Below are 26,597 nucleotides of genomic sequence, written 5' to 3' on the forward strand. Positions count from 1 at the left end.
GTAATTTGATGCCTGTTGGAGATTTTTCCATCTTTCCTTGGCTTCGTTATGCACATTAATACAAATTTTTACCTTGGGTGCCCAAACTTTCGATCCCCACTGTATGTGCTTGTAACGTATTTTATGCATGTTATTTGTGACATCCTCTCTTGTGTAGACATCCAAATAACCTAATAACCAATTCTTTGATGTGATGTCAGCACCTCCAGTAGACTCAAAGCTATCACTCAAGTGACACTCTATAGTGTTTGCTTCTCTGCCAGCAAGTTACATAGGGAGGTGAGGGGAGGGGTGGAGGAGCTGGGCTAGCACAGAAGACACTCCCAGGAGAGGGCATCCTGTGAGGATTTCATTTGGTATGCTCCTCACTGACCAGGTTGGTGAATGCTACCTGGGATTCTAAATAGTCCACTTTTAAAATGTGCCCCCTTGGTAAAATGCTGATAAAAATGGAATAGTAAAAATAAAAAACCTTGCCTCTGGTTTCTGTGGTGCAGGGAGTGAAGTCATCATCCTGCAAACAAGATACTGGGGAATAGTAAGTACTCCAAGCCTTATGAGAAGACACTGCAGCACAGTGCTGGATGCACAATTCTACATTTACAAGGATTTCGCCCAAAGAAAAAAACATTCCACTACAGCCAAGGTGCCGTGTGTGGAATTCAGAGGAGAGGAGTATATTATTCAATATCGTTCCCCTACAGGAATTTTTTTTATTTCAAATCAGTGTTTTAGCAAAGGAAAGTGCACAGTTTAAAAGTGGATCTTACATTTTGGGCACTTTTAAACGTTAGACAGCCTACCTCCATTGGAGGAAGATTGTACAGCGTCAGGTGGGGGCTGTTTTTGAAACTTACCTTCTGTGGGGGTTTTCAAAGTGCCCCAAGAAAATGGACTAATTCCAGTGCGTTACCAATAATGCATGGGGCTCATCTGGCTTTACCAGTCATAAAAAAAAAAGGGACAAAACAGGGAAGCAATACTCCCACCATATAAGTTTGTCTGAATCGAACACAGACTCACTCCACTGACTTTGTTCAGGTCCCATGTGGTCACTGTTCTTTTGATTGGCGGCTTTGATATTACAAAGAATAATTTAAAACTATAAAACATCCTACTGTATGAGCTAACAATTTATAATAATGGTGCTGGGGCTCAAGCGATGTCTATAGCTTTCCAAACTATTAACTACTAACAATTACAATGAGACAGGTTGAGAGTTTAAATCAATCCAAGCATAGTGAATTTTATACTTTTGTACTAACCGGCATGTCAAGCATAACCGCTATTTATTGAACAACTGAATATCCAAGCACAAAGCAGCACTCAAAAACACTTTCATGTTGCACTTTCCTTTTTTTGAGTGGGCAGCGAGGTTGAGAAATCAAGGCGATAACAAACAGTGCTGCTTTGTTTACAGACTAAACAGCATTGTCCTCTGCAACAGTGAGCACATTCTGAAAATAGCAGACTTCAAAAGACTCACATCCATGTTCCAGCGAACATTTGTCCAGATGGTATCCTGTCAAACTCCTGTCTCCAATTTATGTGCAACAGTCTGTGCAGTGTGATTATATAAGATTGATATAGCCATCACAAAATACAGCCCATGATTAGTCTATAGGGCACAATAAATGTCAACACCGGCCATAAAATTCCATCCAATCACTTACGAGTGAAATTCTGACAGCTAGTATGTTGGATTATATCATTATGTTGGGCACAATTATTTGATTTGTTGAACATGCCACAGTAATACGAACTCTCAAAAAACAGAAATAAGGCAGAACAAAGTGCACACCGCATACCTAGCAATGAAAGGATGTCAACTCAAAAATAGAGTGGACCATCAATATAACTGTCAATTTTCGTTTCCAATATTTTTATTAAGTTTTTCAAATAAAAAAATACGGTTTACAAAAAAAAAAGTGGGGGGGGGGGGAACGATCATAGCCACCATCTGGAGGACTAGCATAGATACAAATTTTTTTTTTTTGCAGGTCAAAAACATATCATTAACATAACTTTGAGTGCTCCTACTGCAATTATCTATCAGAACGGATAGCTTAGACCCAAGCTCAGGGTCTGTCATTCGAAGCACTATCTAGACCCGAGGGGCCAACAGATAACAATCAATTAAAGCTGATCCAGTGTAGTAACCATGGGGAACAGCCTTATAAATGCAGAAGAAGGGGAGGAGAGAAAAATAGGAAAGATAAAAAGGGAGAGGAAGGGAAAGAATAAGAGAGAAAAAGGAAAAAGGGGGATGGTGCATCCCTACCCCGGCCAAAAGAGGGAGATAGAGTAGGAAAAGCCCTTTCATTGACATAAATCAATGTACAGTCGTGAGATAGGTGATCCAAGGGTCCCACACCCTGTCGAAAACCGCCACCCTATCGTTCAAAATGGCCGACATCCTCTCGTTCACCATAATCCATGACAATTTAGACTTCAACAGACAAAAGGGAACAGTGGGGGACCTCCAAGACTTGGCAATGGAGATTCTGGCTGCCACAAATATAAAAGCTATCAGTTTTCTTAAATGTTTTGATGTTCCCTCCACCGGGCATCCCAGCAGTGCATGCAGAGGTGACTTAACAAGATTCACCTGAGTTAAAGAGTAGATAAAGTTATAAGTGCGTATCCAAAATCGTCTCACCCTTTGGCACGTCCACCAGATGTGGTACATAGTACCGTCCGCATTACACCCTCTGAAGCACCGCGGAGACGCCCCCGGGACAAAACTAGCAATACGCGCAGGGACCATATACCAACGCATTAGTACTTTATAATTAGCCTCTATTAAAGAGGTGTTAATGTATGACTTAGAAGCTCCCTGTACCAGCTTACTCCAGTCCGCCATGTCCAGTTCCGTGCCAATATCTTGTTCCCACTTAGTCATATAGGCCATCTTTTGGGTAGTGGAAGACAAAAATCCATAAATCAATGATATGTGACCGGAGTGTTTGTCAAAGGTTCTGCAAAGTTGTTCCATAGCCGTAGCTGTAGAGAGATCAGAAGTGCGATTCAAAGTTTCTAAAAAATGCGCAATTTGAGCATATCTAAAATATTCAGCGTTCGGAAGGCCGTATTTCTCCTGCAGAACCGTTTTTGACAAAGCCCCCTTATGATCGCAGAGATCTGCTATCCTCAATAGACCTTTATTGGTCCACCAAGAGAAGTCCTGGGGGCGGAGACCCGGGGTGAACAGGGGATTGCGAAATAAGGGCGCCATCGGAGTGTGTGGCGATTTGAATCTGTACGTTTTTGACAAGCGATCCCAGAGGCTCAGGGAGAACGACAAAGACGGGCATAGCACAGATATTCTATCACGTCCCCTCAGTCACATTAGGTGACTGACCTCCCTGTCTGGGTTCAGAGAGGACTCTAACCCCATCCAGAGCGGCCTGGACCGGCCTGTGTGAAATCGGATCAACTGGGCCAGTTGAGCTGAATGAAAATATTTAAGAAGGTCTGGCATGCACAAACCGCCGCCCAATTTAGGAGAGTATAGTGTCTTCTTGTTCACCCTAGGTCTCTTATGGTCCCATATATAGTCAAGTAATTTAGCTTGGAACCTCTTGACCGTACCAGTTATGGCTATTGAGAGGGTCCTGAAAAGGTATAACACCTTTGGTAAAATGGTCATCTTGACCGAATACAGCCTGCCGAACCACGACGGGGGGTTTGTTTGACCACCTTTGAAGGTCTTCCAGAAACTTTCGAAACAATGGGGGATAGTTCTTCTGATATAATGTAGTAAGGGTGGGAGTTAAGTAAATGCCCAAATAAGGAAGTGCCTCCTCCTGCCAACTAAAGGAATATTGTCCGCGCAGAGCTCGAATTATGTGGGGTTGTAGGGAAATGCCAAGAGCCTGGGATTTGGAATGATTGACCCGCAAACCAGTAAATGCCGCAAAATGTCCCAGTACTACGTTTAGAGTAGGCAATGAGGTGACCGGAGAGGAGCATCATCAATATGCCGTCCGCGAACAGCGCACATTTGTGCTCCCGCCCTCCACAATGGACCCCCAATATATCAGGATGTATTCTAATCTTGGTCGCCAAGGGCTCCAAAGCCAGGATGAACAACAAAGGAGATAAAGGGCAGCCTTGTCGGGTACCCCTATTTATGCAAATATCCCGAGACTTATAGCCCTTGACCACCAAGTTTGCAATAGGGGCGCTATATATCGTTTGGAGTGTTGTCAGGAAACTAGTACCAAACCCATATCTTTCTAGTATAAAAAAAAGGTAGTCCCAGGACAGAGAGTCAAACACTTTTTGCAGGTCTAACGAGAGCAGCAAAGCTCCCCTCTGCCCTCCGCCATCCCAGCCCGAATTTAACGCAGATATGATGTCAATAATTCTTCTAGTCTGATCCGGGGCCTGTCTGTGGGGTACAAACCCCACCTGGTCTGGATGAATATATCGAGCTAGAAACAAGTTCACACAGGTGGCCAGTATTTTTGTCAGTAATTTAAGATCAACGTATAACTGTCAATTTTATATGCTACTCTGTTTATTATATTTATATATACAGCAGCAGATACAGTGGGGCAAAAAAGTATTTAGTCAGCCACCAATTGTGCAAGTTCTCCCACTTAAAAAGATGAGAGGCGCCTGTAATTGTCATCATAGGTATACCTCAACTATGAGAGATAAAATGTGGAAACAAATCCAGACAATCACATTATCTGATTTAGAAAGAATTTATTTACAAATTATGGTGGAAAATAAGTATTTGGTCAATATCAAAAGTTCATCTCAATACTTTGTTATATATCCTTTGTTGGCAATGACAGAGGTCAAACATTTTCTGTAAGTCTTTACAAGGTTGTCACACACTGTTGCTGGTATGTTGGCCCATTCCTCCATGCAGATCTCCTCTAGAGCAATGATGTTTTGGGGCTGTCGCTGGGCAACACAGACTTTCCACTCCCTCCAAAGGTTTTCTATGGGGTTGAGATCTGGAGACTGGCCAGGCCACCCCAGGACCTTGAAATGCTTCTTATGAAGCCACTCCTTCATTGCCCGGGCGGTGTGTTTGGGATCATTGTCATGCTGAAAGACCCAGCCACGTTTCATCTTCAATGCCCTTTCTGATGGGAGGTTTGCAGTCAAAATCTCACGATACATGGCCCCGTTCATTCTTCGATTTTCCACGGATCAGTCGTCCTGTTCCCTTTGCAGAGAAACGCCCCCAAAGCATGATGTTGCCACTCCCATGCTTCACAGTAGGTATGGTGTTCTTTGGTTGCAACTCAGCATTCTCTCTCCTCCAAACACGACGAGTTGTGTTTCTACCAAACAGTTCTACTTTGGTTTCATCTGACCATATGACAATTCTCCCAATCCTCTTTTGGATCATCCAAATGCTCTCTAGCAAACCTCAGACGGGCCTGGACATTTACTGGCTTAAGCAGGGGGACACGTCTGGCACTGCAGGATCTAAGTCCCTGGCGGCGTAGTGGGTTACTGATGGTAGCCTTTGCTACGTTGGTCCCAGCTCTCTGCAGGTCATTTATTGGTCCCCCCATGTGGTTCTGGGATTTTTGCTCACCGTTCTTGTGATCATTTTAAACCTCACTGGGTGAGATCTTGCGTGGAGCCCCAGATCGAGGGACATTATCAGTGGTCTTTTAAGTCTTCCATTTTATAATTATTGCTCCCACAGTTGATTTCTTCACACCAAGCTGCTTGCCTATTGCAGATTCAGTCATCCCAGCCTGGTGCAGGTCTACAATTTTGTTTCTGGTGTCCTTCGACAGCTCTTTGGTCTTCACCATAGTGGAGTTTGGAGTGTGACTGTTTGAGGTTGTGGACAGGAGTCTTTTATACTGATAACAAGTTCAAACAAGTGCCATTAATACAGGTAATAAGTAGAGGACAGAGGAGCCTCTTAACGAAGATACAGGTCTGTGAGAGGCAGAAATCTTGCTTGTTTGTAGAGGTAAACAAATACTTATTTTCCACCATAATCTACAAATAAATTCTTTCCAAATCAGACCAATGTGATTGTCTGGATTTGTTTCCACATTTTGTCTCTCATAGTTGAGGTATACCTATGATGACAATTACAGGCCTCTCATCTTTTTAAGTGGGAGAACTTGCACAATTGGTGGCTGACTAAATACTTTTTTTGACCCACTGTATAGTCAAGATGTTAACATCCCTATTGCAATCACATAAGCAAAATTAAGGTTTAGCTTGGGCCGGTAGGTTTGCAGGGGCAAACCAAAGCTCCCTGAGTAAATCCACACAAATAGGGAAAACATACAAACTTCAACAAATAGTTTCCCAGTGGGAACTGAATCTGAGATGTCAGTGCAGTCAGACACCAGCATTGACCACTGTGCACTTCTGTATGAATGTACTGGACACCCATAGGTCGTCAGAATTCATTAGCTGTGCCATATAAAACAAACAGTGAAGTCGTTGTCCACAGCAAACAACCAGATTCCAACTAGAATATTTAAAGTGGTTGTAAACCTCACATGAAATATAAACAAAGCATATGCTTCTATAGTGTGCATTTGTCTCAATGGAAAATGGTGACATGGGAGAGACCTCCAGCTGATTGACAGCCTCGGCTCTGTTCCTGTGTGAAGGGGGTGTGTCTCTTCCCTTCCAATCGGCTCTCAGAGCTCTCCCTATTGAGCTCTACAGAGTGCAACTTCAGCTCTCCGCCCAATATTTTCTGAACTCTCAGACAAGCCTATAATTTCAGCACTTTGAACAGAAGTAGCGATGAGAAGATTGCAGACAAACTGATACAACTTACGTAGGAGGCTTTGTTTCATCTCTGTGTATCAACTGAAGATAGTCACTTCACTGGGTATATGTAAGGGTTTACAACCACTTTAAGGCAAATGCAAGGAAATTAAAACAAGCATCTGTTATTCTAGGTAAAAACACCTACCGCAATTTTTTATTTCTTTTTTGCCATTTGTGTACCACTGTGGACATTTCTCCTTACTTACTATCCAAAAGACACAACAGGAAGTTAGAGCAAATTTCCCAATATGAGGGGAATTCCCTGCTTAGTTGTCTTTGGAGCAGGCATTATCAGTGGAAGTTATTTATTTACCGCTTGTTCCTTTTTGGAAACATGGTTCAAAAAGAAGGGACACACCCAGCAATATAAAAAAATGATTAAATTCCTTTCCCCACTCTAGCAAAAAAGCATTGGAAAAAAAAAAAAAAAAAAAGGAAGGGGGGTTTTCCTCGTTGTGCACTTTAATCATTTTGCTGCCATAAACATAAGTAACATACTATATCCACGGCAGCACTGCCCTGTAAAATGTTTCCTGATTGCTCTAAAGACAGTTTTTCTTTGTGAGTATAATATTTGTTTCAAAGAATATTGAGTAATGAAGCCAACACAAATTAAGGTAAAAGCTACATGTCAATATGCAAGACTGAGATTAAATCGGTTTATCCATTTTAATTGTAAGGGGTAATAAATCTCAGCAAATACCATCTGATTGGGAGATGTATGGTGCTACCAATCAATATTGTTATTTTCTGACATGCTTGTGCAGCAGAATGAGACCAATCAATAGTACCAAACACATAATTTGCTGACCTGTGCAAGCCACAAAAAAGGAAAATAAAATCTAGGACAGTTTAGTGTTCACAGGAAAGATCTTAAAACACAATAGATTTGTGGGGTGTAATTCACTTAAGGCAATAGGCGCTTTCAACAAAACAAACACTTAAAAGTGGGAATAAAGGCCAATATGATTTAGGTTAAAAAATGTTTTTTTAATCAGCTTTAGTACAGATCTGTAAACCGCAGGCTTCCCTGTGCTTGACAACAGGACTGAATTCCCAGAGCTGTGATGTCACCCACAACCTTCCCTCTCCCCCCCCCCCCCCCCTACTGTCAGTGCTCCTTCCCATAGAATTTTCAAACCATAGGCAGCTTAGGTATGAGAAGAGACATAAGTAGTGGCTGCAGCCATGATCCTGGTAGTTTTTTCAGCAGACTGTCAGGTAAAAAGTGGTTCCTGGGCAAAAAGCAGTCAGGGTGGCTGCCCATAGAGGAAATGGAAGCACATCTGCTCCCTGATCTCATTTGTGAAGATCGGCGACAGAAGGGACAAGGATTTCAAAGCTGTAAATTCCTGGATGTTACAGCCAGGGAAGCAGCTGACCAAACATGTTCTGTTGCCTTGGAGTACCTGTCACCAACCAAAGCTATCACAAGGGGCTTGTTCACCCCTTGTGATAGCAAGCAATAAAGTTAAATGAAAAAAAAAAAAGCATTAAAAAAAATGTTTTTTGCATACATGCAAAGACCTGGCATGCACAAAATGGTGAATGGTCCATTTTAGGTACCGTATTTTTGCACCAATTCACAAATGTGTGCAATATTAAGTCTTGACATGTTTGGTAGCTCTCAACTCAATGCAACATTAACTTGTATATTTCACCCAAAAATTGGGTATTACATTGGGTTTGTGTAAATTTCATTTTAACGTATTTTTTAAATTCGAGTTTGATAAATGGCTGCATAAATATTGTGCAACATAATAAATTGGAACAGTCACTATTTTATTTTCCAGGGCCTTAGCTTTCAGAAAATATATGTTTTAGGGTTCCAACTAAATTTTCGAGCAAAAAATGCTCATTAAACATTTGTGAAAAATGTCAAAATTGCCCTAGTAGGCAAGCAGTTAACCTACATTATTAGCCTTTATGTCCATAATAATTTCTCAGTGTTCACATGTAGCTATAAACCTAACTAGGCATACTGGATATTGTAACCACTTACACCCAAGCCAATCACATTTGAGTTCTCAACAGTTTAGAACAGCTTAGTTTGGGCAAAGACTATTTCGGACTGGTTACTATGCACATGATTATTTGCCTTACTAAGCTGGAAATATTTACCAATACAGTATGTTTATGTGATGACAAAAACCCTTTTAAGAGCGTAGGCAGTAATTTTGCACAGTAGTGTTAGTATGTTTGATAACCCACCTGCCAGCACAACAACGTTGAATTAAACATATTTAAGCACATGAACCACAATGAAAATCATATCTAAACAGGAATACTATCCAAAAATAGAAATTAAGTGCATTTAAAATAATTGAGCATTTATTTTCAGACTTGTATTTCTGAACAATAAACGCACGTCACTATTCTTATATTCTGAACGCTCAAACACGCTGGCAATCATGCATACAAGGTTGGTATATTTAAGGATGTGTGTGCAGTGACATATGCCAAACTTCCTCTATTCCACTCGTAATATTTTTGATTTGGTGTTTTCCTCCAATTTAAAAGTTATATTTAACCACCCATCATTTCCCCTTTTCATTCTCTGTTACTCCGTTTATTCCCTCTAGACATTCATGCTTTTTTAGGCCCATTCCCATCTAGCGATTTAGGAATTGTCGGTATAAACGCAGTGATTCTGCCTATGATAACAAATCGCACTGCAATAGTGGCAAAAGGCACCATGTATGTTTATTCATTTTTTATTGGCACCTGAATTGCGGTGCAATTTTGTCATGATAAATTGCATGGCAATCCGCATTGCGCAAAGCTCGTCCTCCCAAAAGAAGCACCTGCTTATTTTTGGGCATTAATCTTCACACAATGTGGTTTGCCGCGATTTTAGGTGCTATTAAAAATTATTGGGACCCACACACGCGTGGTGCGTTTTGCCACTTTTGCAGGGACGATTTGGAGATGCGGCAATTCTGCCCGTGATTCCAAATTGCCAGATGTGAATGTGGCCTAAAACTGCCTGGCATGTCAGCTAATCCTATAGACCTAGGACCCCGTGTGAATAGAAAATGGCTGATTCCCAAAACCAACTGTCCCCTTAATTTACAGTGTAGCTAAAAGCTGAACCCTGGTCGAGCATTAAAACCTGCCCTGCAGTGGGACTCCCATGCACTGCAAGAGTCAAATGTTTATTCTAAGTTTAGGCTGCTGATCCTGCATTGTACATGATCATGTTGGAGCGCCTGCAACCAAAGGAGCACCATAAAGAATAGGTTCAGGTGGCAGCTGTGCAGAGGGGAGGAAGCCTATGGGAGCAACGAATAAAGTACAGCTAAAGTAGTTTTGCATTTCCCCCCAGAGTTCAGTTTAAAAAAAGAGAAGCCATGCATGCAGAGAGATCTGGAGACTGGGTTTTAAACAGAAATAAACCAAAGCTTTTTTGGTCATACTTTCCTTGTGGGTCACAGGAGTGCACGTACGTGCAGACTCAGCCGACAGCAGGCTAAAGTCTGCTGAAAGCTGTCACAGAGCCACTCCAGGCTCTGGAAGGGACCTTGGCTATATTGTGGTCACTCAGTTCTTGGGCTTAGAGCTGGGGGACAGCTTCAGCAACACACCGACACTGCAGCATTGAGGTAAGCATGTGCGTTTGTTTTTTTGTAAACGCCAACCTCCTCTTTAGATTGTTAAATCCTAGCCATCTAAAACACAAAGCAGAGTAAACTGCAAGCAAATAACGACTGCAAATTAGAGCTAATGCATATATCGAAATAATGTTCATTAACAGATAAGGCTAATGCCGCGTACATACGATCAGGCTTTAACCCAACCAAAAGCTCATCGGAATTCAGACGAATTCCATCGGAGTAAAATAGAACATGTTCTATATGTAAACTCAGATGGAACTCATCAGAATTTCTCTGATGGGGCATACAGGTGGTCCGAATTTCCAACAATGATTTTTACTGTTCTAATCATGCTACCGAAACTGCGCATGATTGCCAATGCTGTCATATGTATAAGAGATTGATCTTTAAATTTGGAGCACTGTGCTATCAGCCATTAATTGTTACTACACGACGTACTCCATTGTTTCCCAAGCTAATTATCACTTTAGCAATAACTGCTCATGTGCGACCAGCCCATGAAGCATCCATTTATGCATTTTTGAGTTGAAAATATTGCATTTTATTTTAAGTTCAAGCAAATCAATTTTTTTGCTTCACGCCCCCTTTATTTTCACCTGCAATCCTTATTTGCAAAGGGTGACAACACTCACTCACATTATAGTATTTATGGAGGAACAGAGTCCAGTGGCGGCTGGTGCACAATTTTTTGGAGGGGGGGGGGGGACAATACCGCAACCCCCCCAGTCGTTGGCATTATACACCCCACTTACCCCATCTAGGTCGCGAGCAGCACTTCCTCCTTGTCTGCTTCACACTGCGTCTCCTCGTCGGCGTCATAACGGCTTCCCCTGCATCGTCTCTGCAGCTTTCTCTGCATCTTCTTCTCCTCGGCAGCCAATACAATCACCTTTTCTCTCGGCCATTTGGGTCTCAGGACCCGCTTCCTTAGTTGGCCGGGAGGAGAATCAGTAAGACAATAGCGAATATTAATTCGCAATTGTCACAGAACTGGGTGGGCTCAGGGCACAGTGCTCTGCACCCCAAGCCCACCATCTTTTGAAGCCAATTAGAGCCTCTGGCGCACTGCATGGATTAGGGGCCGGACGCATGGATTAGGGGGGCACCCCTGCGCCCCTTATGGACAGGATGCCACTGATAGTCATTGCTCTAGGATAGGAGTATAGAGTTTACAGTTTATGGAGTTCACAGCGATAGCTGGGGACAATGCCACCTACAAGGCCTCATGCACACTGGACGCTTTTTAATGTGGCTGTTAGGGACATGTTAGCCTGTGTGTCTTTGCACACATAGGCATTTAGAGGAGATTACAGGCAGAAAAACCCCACAGCCAGCATGTCTAGGAGAAGCAGCACCACTTGGCGTATATAAATGTGTCTAAACGCGTGTTAACACTAGGCGCGTTTAGCGATTGAGCGTTAATTCATTTCTATGGCCAGAATAAATGATTCTGGCTAATAAAAAGAATTAATGCCTAGGCGCTTGATGTGCTTAAATGCACCTAAAAGGCACTACATGCGTTTACAAGCGTCACACAGTTTTTCTGCAAAAATGCTGCTGCCAGGAGGAAAGGCATCTAGGAGAGATAGCCTCATGCACAAAGGACATTTTGCTAACAGTGCAGCTAAGGTAGGAAAAAAAAAAGTTATCAGCCAATGAGATTTCTGGCAAGATCAACACTTTTTCTTATACCTGTAGAACAGATATGATAGAACATTTATAATGGTACATTTAACATAGCATAAGGGGGCAAATAAGTTTATTGTAATAGTTTACATGCACTTTAAGTGCCATACTCTATCATACACAGGAAACATGGCATCTAGTTGCAATAGACCATATTCCTCCACGGGTCCTCAAAGCAGTCCCTTTAATGGTTTTATTCCAAACCCCATTCGTTCAGTAGTTCTGCTGCTCTGTGATTTAGTAACTTTTGATAGCTCACTCAAACAATCCTTACGATAAAAAGCTTTCATTGCCTTTTCATTTATCTAAGATTTTGCTATTTGTGTATAGTCCCATCAATATTGCTTAATACTTGCTCACCACCATATGGGAATGTCCATTGCAGAATCGATAAATAGGTTCTTTTTTGTATATCTTTATATATAGGCATGCCTATTAGCTTGGATCTCATGTTAAGCCTGTGGCTTCAATAGTCAGTCACTAACCCAGAACAAGTACACTGTACAGATCAGAAGTTTAGACTTCTTTGGTTACATATTTGTTTTGGGTAAATGACTCAGAAAAGTGTTTAAGCCAAATATTCACCAGGACAGCCAGGCAACTAGCATTTCAAAAGAAGGTTATCAATGGCAGCAAACAAATTTGCCTCATTACAGGTTTCCTTTAAGCATTTTTTTAAAAGGAGGATCACAATAAAACACATGGCATTTATTTTCTATTGGAATATGAATTAAGCTGGAAATGCTGGCATCGAATAATTACGGATGTCAGCATGTTTAAGAAGCAGTCATTGCTGACCTCCGAAAAAGGCTAGGTGCCTGCTTGTCTATGGCTTCAATACTTTGAGTCACTGACCTGGGGCAAGCATGCAGGCAGTGAAGTCATGTAATGTAATAATCTGTCTCCAAGCATTGATACCATTACGTTCTGTATTGTCTGTTAGTGAGAGAATGCAAGATAAATGGAAAATAATGACACTTCAAAATTATATTTATGGGGAGGCAAGAATAAAAAAATCATACCATCTTCACTTGTGTGAGCTTCAGTGCCTCCATCATGATCCACTTCATCCAATGTGCCATGTTCACTATATGGGCTGTCACTGGTAATGCAAAGACAAAATATAACCATGACTACACACAAACGAATACTTCTTTTTTTTTTTTTTTTTTTTTTTTCACATTTTTCCTTTATTTTTCTTTTTTCTTTTATAACAAGGTCACATGAGATTATCATTCAATCAAATACAACCATACATTACATTAGTCTAAACATAATATCTCTTCAGAAGGTAAACAAACACAAGTCCAAAAACATAGTTATAGCCACTTAATTTTCCACCCTACTCTTAAATACCTTCATTATCAATTTGCCCTACTTTGTCTGCTCCTCTAGATCAAAGTGTATGTACTTCAAACATCTCCTCCCATCTGTTTCCCCGTTATCAGTATGCCCTTATATATCTAACCCCTTAGGTGGGGATCTCCCAAACTACACAGCACCATCACAAACCAAGCAACAGAAACATAAACAAACAAACAAACACAAAAAAAAAAAAAAAAAAAAAAAAAAAAAGGACCCAAATTCCTCTCTCTCTCCTTCCCCCCCCCACCCGACTCATATATCCTCTCCCGCGTCCAGTCTTCCCCATCTTCGACTAACTTCTAATCAGTTGGGCTCTCTCGCCTCTCATCCCTCTTCTGATAGTCTCCTCCCCTCTTCTGTATATATAAACTTATTCCAACTTGCCCATGTTTCTACGTACTGTTCCCTTCTGTTCCTAGACGAAAGCATCAAGTCCTCCATAGCTCCAGTTTCCCTGACCCTATTAAGCCATCTCGCTACGGAGGGAGGTCTGCTATCTCTCCACTGGAGACTTATTCCCATTTTTGCTGTATTTATCAGATGTCGGAGAACCGACTTTTGATACTCCCCCACTGGAATCTGTGAGCTATGGAGGAGGAAGAAGGCTGGGTCATCTGGAATCTGAAATTCCGTAAATTTTTGTCCTATTCTACGCACCTCCTTCCAGTAATCCTTCACCTTTACGCAGTCCCAAAATATATGTCGCAGGGTCCCCTGCTCCAGCCCACATCTCCAGCAGTTCTCTGAATTCTCGTTGGAAAGTTTATGCAACTTTATTGGAGTGTAGTACCACTGCGACAGTAATTTGTAATTGCATTCCTGGATACGTGTTGATACCGATGAATATAATGCCAGAAATACTATTTGTTTCCGTTGGGCCTGTGAGAAGGTTATCTCCAGATCTCTTTCCCATTTAATGATTCCTGGAAGGACAAAATCCTCCCGGGGAGCATTCAATATTTTATACATTTTAGATCCCACTCGCTGTATTGGTTCTTCCTCATCACAATATTTCTCGAATTTTGTCAGTGGCCGCTGGAAATTAGAAGGGTGTCCCAAAGTACTTAGAAAATGTCTAGTTTGGAGCGCCTGCCAAAAACTTAACTCATACTCTCCCCCTACCCTCATCAGGTCGACCATTGATGGCCACCTATCTGTTTTCAAAAAATGTGATACCTGGACTTTACCCCTCCCTTTCAATTTGTTATATATTGCTCCGGACATCCCCGGTATAAATCCTGGATTCCCCAGTACCGGGCATAGGGGTGAGTATGTAGATGAAAATTTAGAGTTTTTGCATATTTTAGCAACGACGGACAAGGTCGCTCCTATTAAGGGGTGTTGCTTCAACTTACTTGGTAGTAATTTATAGCACCAGGGTGCCCTACCTAGTGCCACTGGGGAGATCTGCTGTTCTACCTCAACCCACCTTTTATATTGTCTATTTCTACACCAATCTACCAACCTCGTCAGGTGGGCTGCTTGATAATATTTAGCTATATCCGGGATTGCCATCCCTCCCCAGCTCTTTGGAAGTTTCAACACCTCTTTTTTTATCCTTGGCCTTTTCCCGTTCCAAACAAAACTCATTAAAGTCGTGTCTATTTGCCGGAGAAAGGTCAAGGGTATTTTAATCGGTAGGGTCTGAAACAAATACGTTATTTTCGGCAGTATACTCATTTTCACTATATTGTTTCTGCCAAACCATGAGTGTATTCCCATCTTCCATTTCTCCATAAGCTTTCTGACAGAGTTAAGGAGGGGTGGAAAGTTTATTTTAAACGTTTCTTTTATGTTTGCCGGAATTAGGGTACCTAAAAATTTTAGCGCCGTCTTCCATTTAAATCTGAAGTTTTGTTGTATTGTAATCCGTATCTGTGATGGTACTGCTACAGTTAATGCTTCAGATTTAGTCTGATTTACTTTTAAATTAGATAGTTCTCCAAATCTTACAATTTCTTGAACCAAAATAGGTAGAGAAACATGTGGTTTTGAAATGGCAAACAGCAGGTCGTCCGCAAACGCTATTACCTTATGACTCCCCTCCCCTATCTGAATGCCCTGAATGTCTGGATTTTGCCGGATTCTGTTTAAAAGGGGTTCCAAGGACAGGACAAAGAGCAATGGTGACAGGGGGCATCCCTGCCGTGTTCCATTTGAAGTTGTAAATATTTTAGAGTATATCCCATTTACCCTCACCGCGGCACGTGGGTCGGTATACACGCTTCTAATCCATCCCAACATATTTTCTCCTAGGCCCACGTGACGCAGCACCGAGAACAGGAACCTCCAACTAACTCTATCAAAAGCCTTCTCGGCATCAGTATTTAGGAACACGGCAGGGATGCCCCCCCCAGATGCCCCCTGGATCAGATTCAGAGCCCTTATCGTACCATCTCTTGCCTCTCTCGTAGGGATAAATCCTACCTGATCCCTATCTATCAGATCCGGAAGCCACACCTGCAACCTACTGGCTAATATCTTTGTGAACAATTTCAGGTCAGAGTTTAACAACGAGATTGGTCTGTAACTGCCGCACTCCGCCGGGTCCTTCCCCTCCTTAGGGATCACTGTAATATGAGCTAGTAAGGCCTCCGGCGGGAATGCGGCAGAACGGCCCATCTCGTTGAAAACTTTTGTCATTTGCTCACTCAGATATGGTAAAAACTCCTTGTAGTATCTAATCGTATAACCATCAGGTCCCGGGGCTTTCCCTTCTTTCATAGTTTTTAGTGTTGACTCTAGTTCCTCTATTGAGATGGGGATATCTAGGCTGGCCTGGGCAATAGGGGGCAATCTAACTAAATCCGCTGTTAAAAGATACTCATCTATCTCTGTTTGGGGCACCGATGTCTGAGCCAAATTGTACAAGTTGGAATAGTATCTACCAAATTCCTCCGCTATCTCCTTAGGTTTCCGCTTTAAGTGCCCCTCCTGCCCCTTGATTTGTGGGATATACGTTGCTTGATTCTTTTCTTTCAGCTTCCCCGCTAACAGTTTGCTACACTTGTCCCCGAATTCGTAGTTTATTTTTTTGCCCCTTTGTATAATTGCCTTTGCCTTATATCGTAGCAGTTCTGTAATCTGCCTCCGCAGATGGCTCAATTCTCTACCTATTTGAGGGGTCAATGTCTTTTTATGCTGGAGTTCTAGTGTTTGAATCTCTGTTAATAAATTCTTTACTTGTTGGTCACGTTTCTTTTTTATTTTCGCTCCATGTTTCATCAGTGTCCCTCTAATTACTGCCTTGTGGGCTTGCCAGACCATCCCAGGGTTACTCCCAGGGGTATCATTCAGTTGGAAGTAATCTGTAATATCCCGGGCAACTTCCTCTCTCACTTCTTCATTCTGTAGGAGGCTCTCATTAAGACGCCACCTTCTTTCCTGGGCCAACTCCGTCCCTGCCAACGAGATACATAAACTCACCGGCGCGTGGTCAGACCACGTTATATTCCCTATGGAAACCTCTGTTACAGATGAAATCAGATACTGGGGTACCATAAACAGGTCAATCCTAGAGTATACCTGATGTGGGTTGGAGTAGAAAGTGTAGTCCTTCTCCTCTCCGTGTAACGTTCTCCATACGTCCACCAGCTGGGCCTCATAAAGTCTACCCAGCACCCCCCGTCTGATTCCATCTGCAACAGACGAGGTCCCCCGGGAGCAATCCATTTTTGGATTTAGTGGGATATTAAAATCGCCCCCCAATATTAATTTACCTTCTGAAACTGCCATCAGGGCCCTCAGAATTTTCCTCAGAAATGCATCCTGTTGTACATTTGGTAGATACACTGTAGCTAGAGTCACCTTAATCCCTCTTATTGTCCCCTTTAGGAAGAGATATCTCCCTTTTGGATCCTGATATATATTTTCTAGGATCCATGGGATCCTATTTGATATCAGGATGGTAACCCCTTTAGATTTTGCTTCTTGGTTTTCCGCATGATACACATATGGGTAATACTTATTTTGTAATATAGGGAGCCCACCTGATCTAAAGTGCGTCTCCTGTATATACCCGATGTCTGTTCCCATGGACCTCATATCCCTCATTAGCATCCTGCGTTTCTCAGGGGTATTAAGTCCCCTGACATTTAAAGATGTAATTTGTATTCCCTCCATCTGAACACCAAGAGGACAGCCAAAAAAAAAGAAGGTAAAAAAAAAAAAAAAAATAAATGCGCTAGTGATGCAGGGTAGGTGAAGAACCGAGAGAGAGGAATGGTCAAAAAAAAAAAAAAAAAAAAAAAAAAAAAAAAGAAAAAAAAAGACACCTTATATTTTAGGTTAGATCCCACACCTACTACCCCCCCTCTACTTCCCCCTTCCCCTTCCCTCCCACCTCCCTCCCCTTCCCTTAAGTCTCACCTGGAGAAAGAACCCACTTATGACCCCCAACCCCTATTGGTCAGTGGATATTTCCTATTCCGGGGATTGGACCAATTCGGCAGAGTACTATATCTATTTGTCTAATTATTCCCACTTAAGAGTAGTTTAGATATACAAAGCATAAAAAAAAAAGAAAAAAAAAAATCAAATCCCAAGAGTACTATATACAAACCCACAAAACTTTGTACTCCCAGCTACTCCGCCCCCCGCCCCTCCATTTTACTGATACCCTATAGATTCGTCCCATTTTCCTACCAGCCTCAATTCCCTCCCTCCTTTCCCGAGCCCCCATCTTAAACCTTCCGCCCCCCCCACCTCCCCCCCCCACCTCCCCTAGTCAACTCTCCCCACCTCCCTAACCTCCCAATATTCCACTTCTCACCTCCTCTTCCCCCTCATCCCCTACCCCCCCCCCCCAGATCTACTGGGGGGGAAGGGGGCAGGGGGAAGGGGGGGAACACGCCCCTCGAGAGCGAGGGAGGACCTCTAGCATCTCACCCTCTCGCCCGCCCCCCTCCATCTACCGACCATTATATAAAGCACTATACTGTGCTCCCAAACTATTTCAGGGGGTTTAGGTGGCGGCTCCCCCACCTTTCCCCATCCCTCCTCTCCTCCTTCCCAGTGTTTACACACCCACATCGTGATTTACATAAATATTACTTGTGTTATCTGTGTTTGACCTCAAGGGTCTACTGTGTTATATTCTCGTCTCCTCATTCGAGGGGACCAGGATAATTATTGTGCATATATAATACAATTTCAAGAACCAAAAGAAAAAAAGAAAAAAAAAAAAGGAAAACAGAGTGTCGCGTAAACTCCTGTGCTAACACGCTCGTGATATTTCTTTCATATCACTCTTAAAGTTGTATATCCTCTAGGGACAACATCTCCCATCTTTAAGGTCTCCCAAAAAAAAAAATTACCTTGAGGGGAGACTTATTGATAAATGAAAATTCAAACTCCTCAAGCTCCTAATATGGCCTGAGCTCTCCAGTAAACACATCTAAATAAAGTGAAACATTATAACATAGCGTTAATCCGCAATAAAAAAATAAATAAAAACAGTGTTTCCTATGTGATAGTGTTGGGGTTCCCTCTGGTTCCCCTTCCAAAGGAGGCGCGGAGGGGGGGGGAGCCACCCGCATTAGCCTAGAACCAGCCCCGGAGTCCATCGGTCTCTCCCATGAGCCCCTTCATGGTGTCCCTACCCCCGTCCACAGACATCCACAAACCAGTTGAACTACTGGAGGCCATGTGGGGGGTCTCCAAAGAGGTACAGACCCCCAGGCTAGAGGCTAACATAAACATACAAACAAAAAGGAAAAAAAAGGGAGGTGTCTTAGAAAAAAAAAAAAAAAAGGGGAGGGGGGAGGGGGGGGACGGTACGCGGGTGGCCGGTGGCCGGTGGTCTAGTGGAAGTGGAGAAAATCCACCCCTCTCTCTATGGCTCAGGTACCACCGAATTACCGTGAGGAAAGCTTTGAGCTTATGACCCGTCAACAGAAACGTAAAAAAAAAAGGGGTTAAACCCCAAAAGACAGAGAAAAAAATGCAACAAAGTTTTAGCCCATCATTCCCCTGACTTTGGTCCATAAAAAAAAAAAAAAAAAAAAAAAAAAAAAAAAAACACAAAAAGAAAAAAAACAAAAATAATAATAGCCCATCTTTCCTCTAATAGTCACTGGTCCTATCGCGTTATAGGGACTTTATATCCTATGAATATCCTATGTAGGCACGGCTCTTCCCTGGTCTCTTTCTATTCTCTCTGGTTTCTTAGGCCCAGTGAAGTTTGTTGTATTGTAGGCTCGATTTGGTAGATGTTGTAGCCAGTTTGGAACCTCCATCTCCTCCATCTCCATAAACCTAAACAACTCAGGTAAATCTATAGGCTGTTGTAGATGAAATGACTGTGTGTTCTTCTTGATAATGACCGCTATGGGGTACCCCCAACGGTAGGTTCCACCTGCTTGTTTAACCCTATCTAAAACCAAGCGCAGCATGGCTCTCCTTTGTAAGGTAGCACGGGAGAGATCTGGCAGTATTTGTATCTTAGACCCTTCATACACCACACCTCCTGCATCCCAAGCTTTCCGGCTCACAAGTTCTTTATGTGAAAAGTTCAAGAAGCAACCAATCACGTCTCTTGGCTTATTGGGGTTCAGTGAGGGGGGGCCCAGTGCTCTATGGAGACGCTCAAATTCCAGGGGTTGAGAGAGGCCCTGACCCACCAATTGTTGACAAATTGCTATTATGCACTGCTGCAGCGCCTCAGACCCCACTGTCTCGGGGACCCCCCTGAACCTCAAATTTTTGCGTCTACTTCTGTCCTCCATCTCTTCTATCTTTAACTGGAGTAGATCAACTTGGAGGGAATGTGTATTCTGTATTTGTTCTAGTTTAGCTACTCGCTTTTCCAACATTCCCCCCTCGGTAACAACATGTGTTAACTTATCTGTCAGATGTTGTATCTCCCCGTGCACCGACTCCATCTCTCTCCGGTGGGACTCCTCCATTCGTGTCACCAGCGCCTCCATCTCTGCGCGTGTAGGGAGAGCCAGTATGTCAGCCCGCGTTGGTAAGGTCTGCAACACCTCTTTCAGAGACCTCAGCTCTCCCTCTTGCAGTCCCTGTAGTCCCTCCATCTCAGGCTGTCTCCTCTCTCTCTCTCCACCTTTTGCTCCTTTTGCTCCGCTGTCCGTGTCACCGCCGACCTGGGAGGGCTCACTTTGGTCTGCTGTCTCTCTGTGGGTGGACAAGGACGCCGGCGGGACGCACGCTTCCTTACACCCACGTGACTCAGCTGAGCGTATCCGATTCACCGCCGCCCGTGTCTGGGGGAAGAACTGCTGGATGTCAGCCTGCACGCGCACTCTGGAGGGTCTGGAGGTTCTCTCCTCCTGCTTCATCCCCGGTCCACCTCTTAGGCTACGATCCTGGAGCCACCTCGTCACTACTCCCTCCAGCCAGGCGGGTAAGATACACTTTTTCCGGCCATAGGGAATCACTCAAATGCTCAAATGCTCATTGAAATCCGGAGGTAAGCGGGGGCTTAGAGGAGCTCTGGAGTCAACTTGCTTCTACTCCGCCATCATTAGGCCACTCCCCCTCCCCTTGATTTCCCCAACGAATACTTCTTAAGGTCATCCTTAAAGCTCAACTCTGGAAAACTTAAACCATTATCCCTTGCAGGTGGACTGCACCCGCACTGCAATGGTTAATTGCTTGTTTAGGTCTTGGGGACCTGTTACAGTAGCTATACCTCTGAGATTCTTTATGCTGCTAGAATGGTCCTTGCAGCATCTACTCCCTTACGCTCCAGTGGTCTAAGGTTCGGACATCATAGCCTGGCATTGGCCAAGGGACAATCCACTGCCCAAGTACAGGGAAGTGCCATCTTCTAGGGGAATGGAGCATTAGGTAAGTAAATGTCCAGACTATAGAAGCAGTAAACCCTTGCAGTGCGAGTGCGGCCCCATTGCACGGGATCATTTTCAAATATCTCAGAGTTGGGCTTTAAAGATAGCATCAGTTGCCACAATGCATGGAAGCTTCAACTCAATTATGATACTATATTTGTGCCTCTGGATAATTGTAAAGCAAGGAATCAACGCAATCCCTTTCAACCTGTCAGTTTAGATCAGCTTAAAATTCACATAAAAGTAAAACAAGGCCTATCTGAAATACCCAGTAGGCTGCATAAAACAAAACTCAGTATTTTAAGCAACCCTATATAAAATAACGATGTTGGAGTAATAGAAAAATGATCACATGCCATATGTAATCAGGACATCTTGCTAGATGGAACATAACACATCATGACCAACATTCTTGTTAACTCAATTACATCAATTGAACTGCTATGGTGCATAAATAAATCAATGCAACTACTATTTATTCATAGACAACGTTATTATTTCTCAAGATACTATGCAGAAAAAGGGTTACATGTTACGCTGCAAAATAACATTTCTTGACCTACCAGTAGTCATCTCCAGCCATGCATTTCTCATAAACCGGACCTTCCAGCTCTTTAACGTCTGGGAAAATGCTCTCATGATGAATGATTATTGATTTAATTATTTCATTCACATGGGCCTGGCAAGACACCTGGTCTTGTATGTCAGGAACAGGCATTAATGTGGGGCCAAAACAAATGGCCAGGTTATATGGATCCATCATATTCTCATCGCTATACTGAGAGAGGCTGTATAGAACAAAAAAAAGAAAAGAAGCAATTTAAATTAAATCAGGCTCATTTACAAAGCACCAAAATATTCTGCTGTAAATGAATACAATAATTAAGAGGAATAAATACAAATATTAAAATAAACATAGCATGAGGAAAAAGTTAGACATAAGCATTACATGGTGTGCACAGACACTTATGACATTTGCCTTATCTTTGTAAACCAACTTATGGGAACTGGTAAAAACCAATAACTTATGCTTCTTTATGGTTTTGAAAAGGGAACTGGACACAAAGAAAAATACACATATCTAAGCCACATATAAAGTCTCAGGAGCTCTGAAACCAGTAGGAGACATAGTAGTATCTTTCCCACACAGGTGTTCCATATTGTGACAGATTCCATTCTTCTGCCCAAGCTATCCAAGTGTGGTCATCTTTCACAGACCTTCGTCCATGGCACCTTTGAATCTGTAACCTCTCTGGTCAAAGTTTTAATAAATGCATTCTGAGCCCATAACTTCCTGTATCATCATGAGACCATCCAGGAAACTTCATATCCCATCATTACTGCCTTACTGCATCACAGAATAGGGCGTGTTTACCTCTCTTGACCACACCTCCCTCATTACTATACCACTTTGGAGCGTGATTTTGATGCAACATTTGGTGTCATTTTTATACGACTTTACATTCTCTGGACCAAAGTCATATCAAAAGTCACACCAAAGTAGTGCAAGCCCCTTTTCAAAGTCACACCAATTTGAATGGGTGCCATTGTAAAGAATGGGCTGCAACTTGTCATGTGACTTTGCTGAACAGTTGCATGACAAGTCACACAAGTGTGAATGGAGCGTTAAGGTGGCCAAACATTGAACAATCTGATTGTATAATCTCCTTTAGATCTACCATTACCGATGTAGTGCAAGGGCCTGCCTGATTTAATACAAATTGATTTGATTGTTCCAGTGGGTGGTCCTATTACATAGAGGTGGTAAATCCAAAAGGAAATTGTACAATCAGATTGCATAACGCATGGCCAGCTTTATACAAGTACATGGAAGGGAGTGGGCAGAGACATTCAGCTGTTATTGCTTCTGTGTAAACACAGGAATTTCATGTCTAGCACCTAGCATAGTGGGATTGCACATTTTTTGGTGCATTTTTCCCATGCCACGCATAGGGCAGCGCCTTGATTTCAATGGGCTGTTCTACATGCCAGAAAGTAGGTCATGGGACAATTCAGTGTGTTGCAATTTGCACCTTTTTTACTGCGCATTTTGCCACTCATTTAAGTTTACCAAAACTATATAATAGGACAATACACCTATCAGGCGCAGGGGCGGATTCAGAGTCAAATCTCGGGAGGGGCACTGCCAAAATATTTGCAGGCAATTTGTAGGGTGGATGCAGCCACGTGGAGGGGAGGACAGGGCGGGAGAAGCCACGTGGAGGGGAGGACAGGGCGGGAGAAGCCAGGTGGAGGGGAGGACAGGGCGGGAGAAGCCAGGTGGAGGGGAGGACAGGGCGGGAGAAGCCAGGTGGAGGGGAGGACAGGGCGAGAGAAGCCAGGTGGAGGGGAGGACAGGTTGGGAGAAGCCAGGTGGAGAGGACAGGGTGGGAGAAGCCAGGTGGAGAGGAGGACAGGGTGGGAGAAGCCAGGTGGAGAGGAGGTAAGTTCTTACCTTGGAGGACAATAATAATAGAATCTCTGGCTCCCTCCACCATACAGCCTCATGGTCTCTTCTCCTCTCTGCCTCCTCCTGCTCGGCATGCTGGGGGCTGTAGTCCTCTCAAGGAATCATCCTGGGGCCTGCTGGTATACTAGACTACAGGTCCCATAATGCTCTGTTTCTAGTTTCCCAACCATTGGCTCTGAATGTAGCCAAAGGGAGCAGGCATTGGCAGATAAATTCTCTGCTCGAGGAGGAGAAGGAGGGGTGGAAATCCCCCGCAGCTGCAGCTCTGCCTGTGTCTCTACACAGAGACTGTCAGTTTCGGTGCCGCTGCCCTGTACTGATGGGAGGTCGGCATCAGCACAGCCTGCTCACTAGTTTTTCGGGGGGGGGGGGGGGGGGGGGACTTTTCACTACATAGTTGAAAATGGATCTAAAGGAGGTTGTATAGCGTATGGTGAGCTTTACAGATTTCCAGGGACACACTTCTCCTGTTTGCAGTACATGCACCGAGAAGTGAAAAAAGGGTATTGCTTCACTTTAAATACATTTTTATTTTACATACATGCTCTGGTCACATTGTGTACTGTACAGTGGGGCAAGCCTGTAATGGTTACCAGGACAAGTAAGGCCTTACAACAGATTATCTGTAAATGGCTCAAAGGAAAGACTCTGTAGTACAGAGGTTGAAATCCCAACTCCCTGAAGAAAGTTTAAGGATTGCGAGGCAAGAGATTTCTGGAATAAAATGGATAAGCAAACACCTGTTCCTTGAAGGTACTTAGGGCCAGATGCTTCTCAAGACCAGACTGAAGGAGGGTCAAAATATGAGTGATAAAATATTCCCTGGGATTTCATTTCCTGTCCTTGCACCAGGCAATGTAAACCTTCCATGTGTGATGGCAAGTCTGACGGGAGTAGAATTTTATTGCTCTGAGTAAAGTGGGAATAACAGAGTTAGAAACACCCCTACCCTTTAGACATTGGGTTTGAACAGTGACTGAAAAGCAGGATGGAACAGGGGTCATTGGGCCAGTAGGTCTGGTCAGTTTTTGAAGAAGCCAAAGCTTAGCTGCCAAAAGTCTGAGTATGTCTGTGTTTCATATTCTTCTGCACTAAGCTGGCACAATGAGAATTATTGAAACCTTTTGCTTCTCTTTCTTGCGCAGTAGTGATGGGGGGGGGGGGGGCCTTTATTAGAGGGAAGCCATAAACCAGCTTCAATTAAGCCCAAGGAACCACCAAAGCATCTAATGTGAAGGCTAGAGGAATCCATTGAAGAAGAGGTTCCTCACTTAAGGACACTAGCAAAAATGGGGTCTCACCAAGTGGGCAGAATTACATGGTGCGCTCTGGGCAACCCTAGCAAGTTTTTTGTCAGTGTCCAATCATCTAAAAGGTAGCTGCATATAGCCCATGGTTAAGAATACAAGTACTGTGCTCTATACTGTACGATTAAGTAAATTATTTTACACTTTTTTAGGGCACAGAACACTACTTACTGGTTGAGGAATGCAAAGAGATATCGCATGACTATGAGCACAGTCCTGGGTAACGTCAATAAGATTTTTCTGATGTGGATGGCCCTCTCACAGAGATTCTCCACTCCTGTGAACAAAACACATATATAACTCAATTCTTTTTTTTTTTTTTTACACTTTAAATGTCACTTTTCTTGTAATAACCATGCATATCCAAGAAGCGGTCATGCTCAATATTTGATATATATAAAAAATATATATAACATTAATATATATATATTTATACATTATAGATCTATCTATCTATAAAAATAATTGAATCAAACATTTTGAGATCACTTATCCTTAGGCGGAAAGCAGAACTTTAAAACTGATGCGCACATATTTCTTCTTTTCTTCAGCAAAGCCGCAGACTTAAAGAGGAACTGAATTCTGAAAGCTGTGCCCAAAAAAAAAAAAAAAAAAAGGCAGGCAGAGGGCCCACTCTCCATTATTGTCTGTGGTCTCCCTGATGCTGATATTTTTTATCATTGAAATACCAAGTCTTGTTTTTCAATGTGTCTCTACCTGTAGGAGGCCAGCTTGGTAGATGCAGGCCTTTGCTTCCTCATACCAAAGTCTAAGACCCCTTTCACACTGAGGAGTTTTTCAGGCGGTACAGCGCTAAAAATAGCGCTGCTATACCGCCTGAAAAACTCCTGCCCAGCTACCTCAATGTGAAAGCCGGAGGGCTTTCACACTGAGGCGATGCGCTGGCGGGAGACAAAAAAATCTCCTGTCAGCAGCATCTTTGGAGCGGTGAGAGGAGCGGCGTGTATACCGCTCCTTCACTGCTCCTTCCCATTTAAAACAATAGGAACTGCGGCAATACCACCCGCAATGCGCCTCTGCAGAGGCGCATTGCGGGCGGTATTAACCCTTTATCGGCTGCTAGCGGGGGTTAATACCGCACCTCTAGCGGCCGAATCCCGAGGCAAATCCGACGTTATAGCGCCGCTATTTTTAGCGGCGCTATACCGCCACCGCGGATCCCGCCCCAGTCTGAAAGGGGCCTAAAGCAAGGAGAACAGTGAGCAGCACAACATTGAAATTCCAAAATCACACATTAAATCGTCTATTCATGCTGACAGAAACTGGCTGCACAGAGGCTGAGGAAATCAGTAGCACCAAGATGAAACAAAAAGGTTGTATTTTAAATAATGGCAGCGGATTATGTGAGTTAGGTACGTTACAATTTGAGGAATATTACACTTAAGCGTGACTTGCACAAACAATATAAGCCAGTAAAATGCAAACATCCAATCTTTGTCATAGACAGAAGCCAAAAAAAGTCAAACAACCATTCAGTCATTTGTTGCGTTTGCATCTGCAGTAGTGGAACTACAGCTGCCTAATTTAGGAATCAATGTAGTACCTAAAA

General features: G+C 43.1%; 1 protein-coding gene across 7 annotated transcripts in view; it reads right to left on the minus strand.

The window, feature by feature from the left end:
• The window catches only part of SRGAP1 (SLIT-ROBO Rho GTPase activating protein 1), a 240,132-nt gene that overhangs the window by 12,294 nt on the left and 201,241 nt on the right, over positions 1-26,597 (minus strand). For 4 of the 7 annotated variants that reach the window (XM_040344102.1, XM_040344104.1, XM_040344103.1 and 1 more), the window contains exons 16-18: positions 25,199-25,304; positions 21,814-22,038; positions 13,100-13,179 (exon numbers count right to left, since the gene is read on the minus strand). In XM_040344102.1, coding sequence (XP_040200036.1) covers positions 13,100-13,179; positions 21,814-22,038; positions 25,199-25,304 — 411 coding nt within the window. Of the gene's footprint in view, positions 1-12,932; positions 13,014-13,099; positions 13,180-21,813; positions 22,039-25,198; positions 25,305-26,597 lie in introns of all 7 variants that reach the window. The other 3 variants (XM_040344099.1, XM_040344098.1, XM_040344100.1) reach the window with 1 other exon arrangement.

Source organism: Rana temporaria, chromosome 3 (assembly GCF_905171775.1).
Source record: "Rana temporaria chromosome 3, aRanTem1.1, whole genome shotgun sequence".
In the NCBI taxonomy this organism is placed as follows: Eukaryota; Metazoa; Chordata; class Amphibia; order Anura; family Ranidae; genus Rana; species Rana temporaria.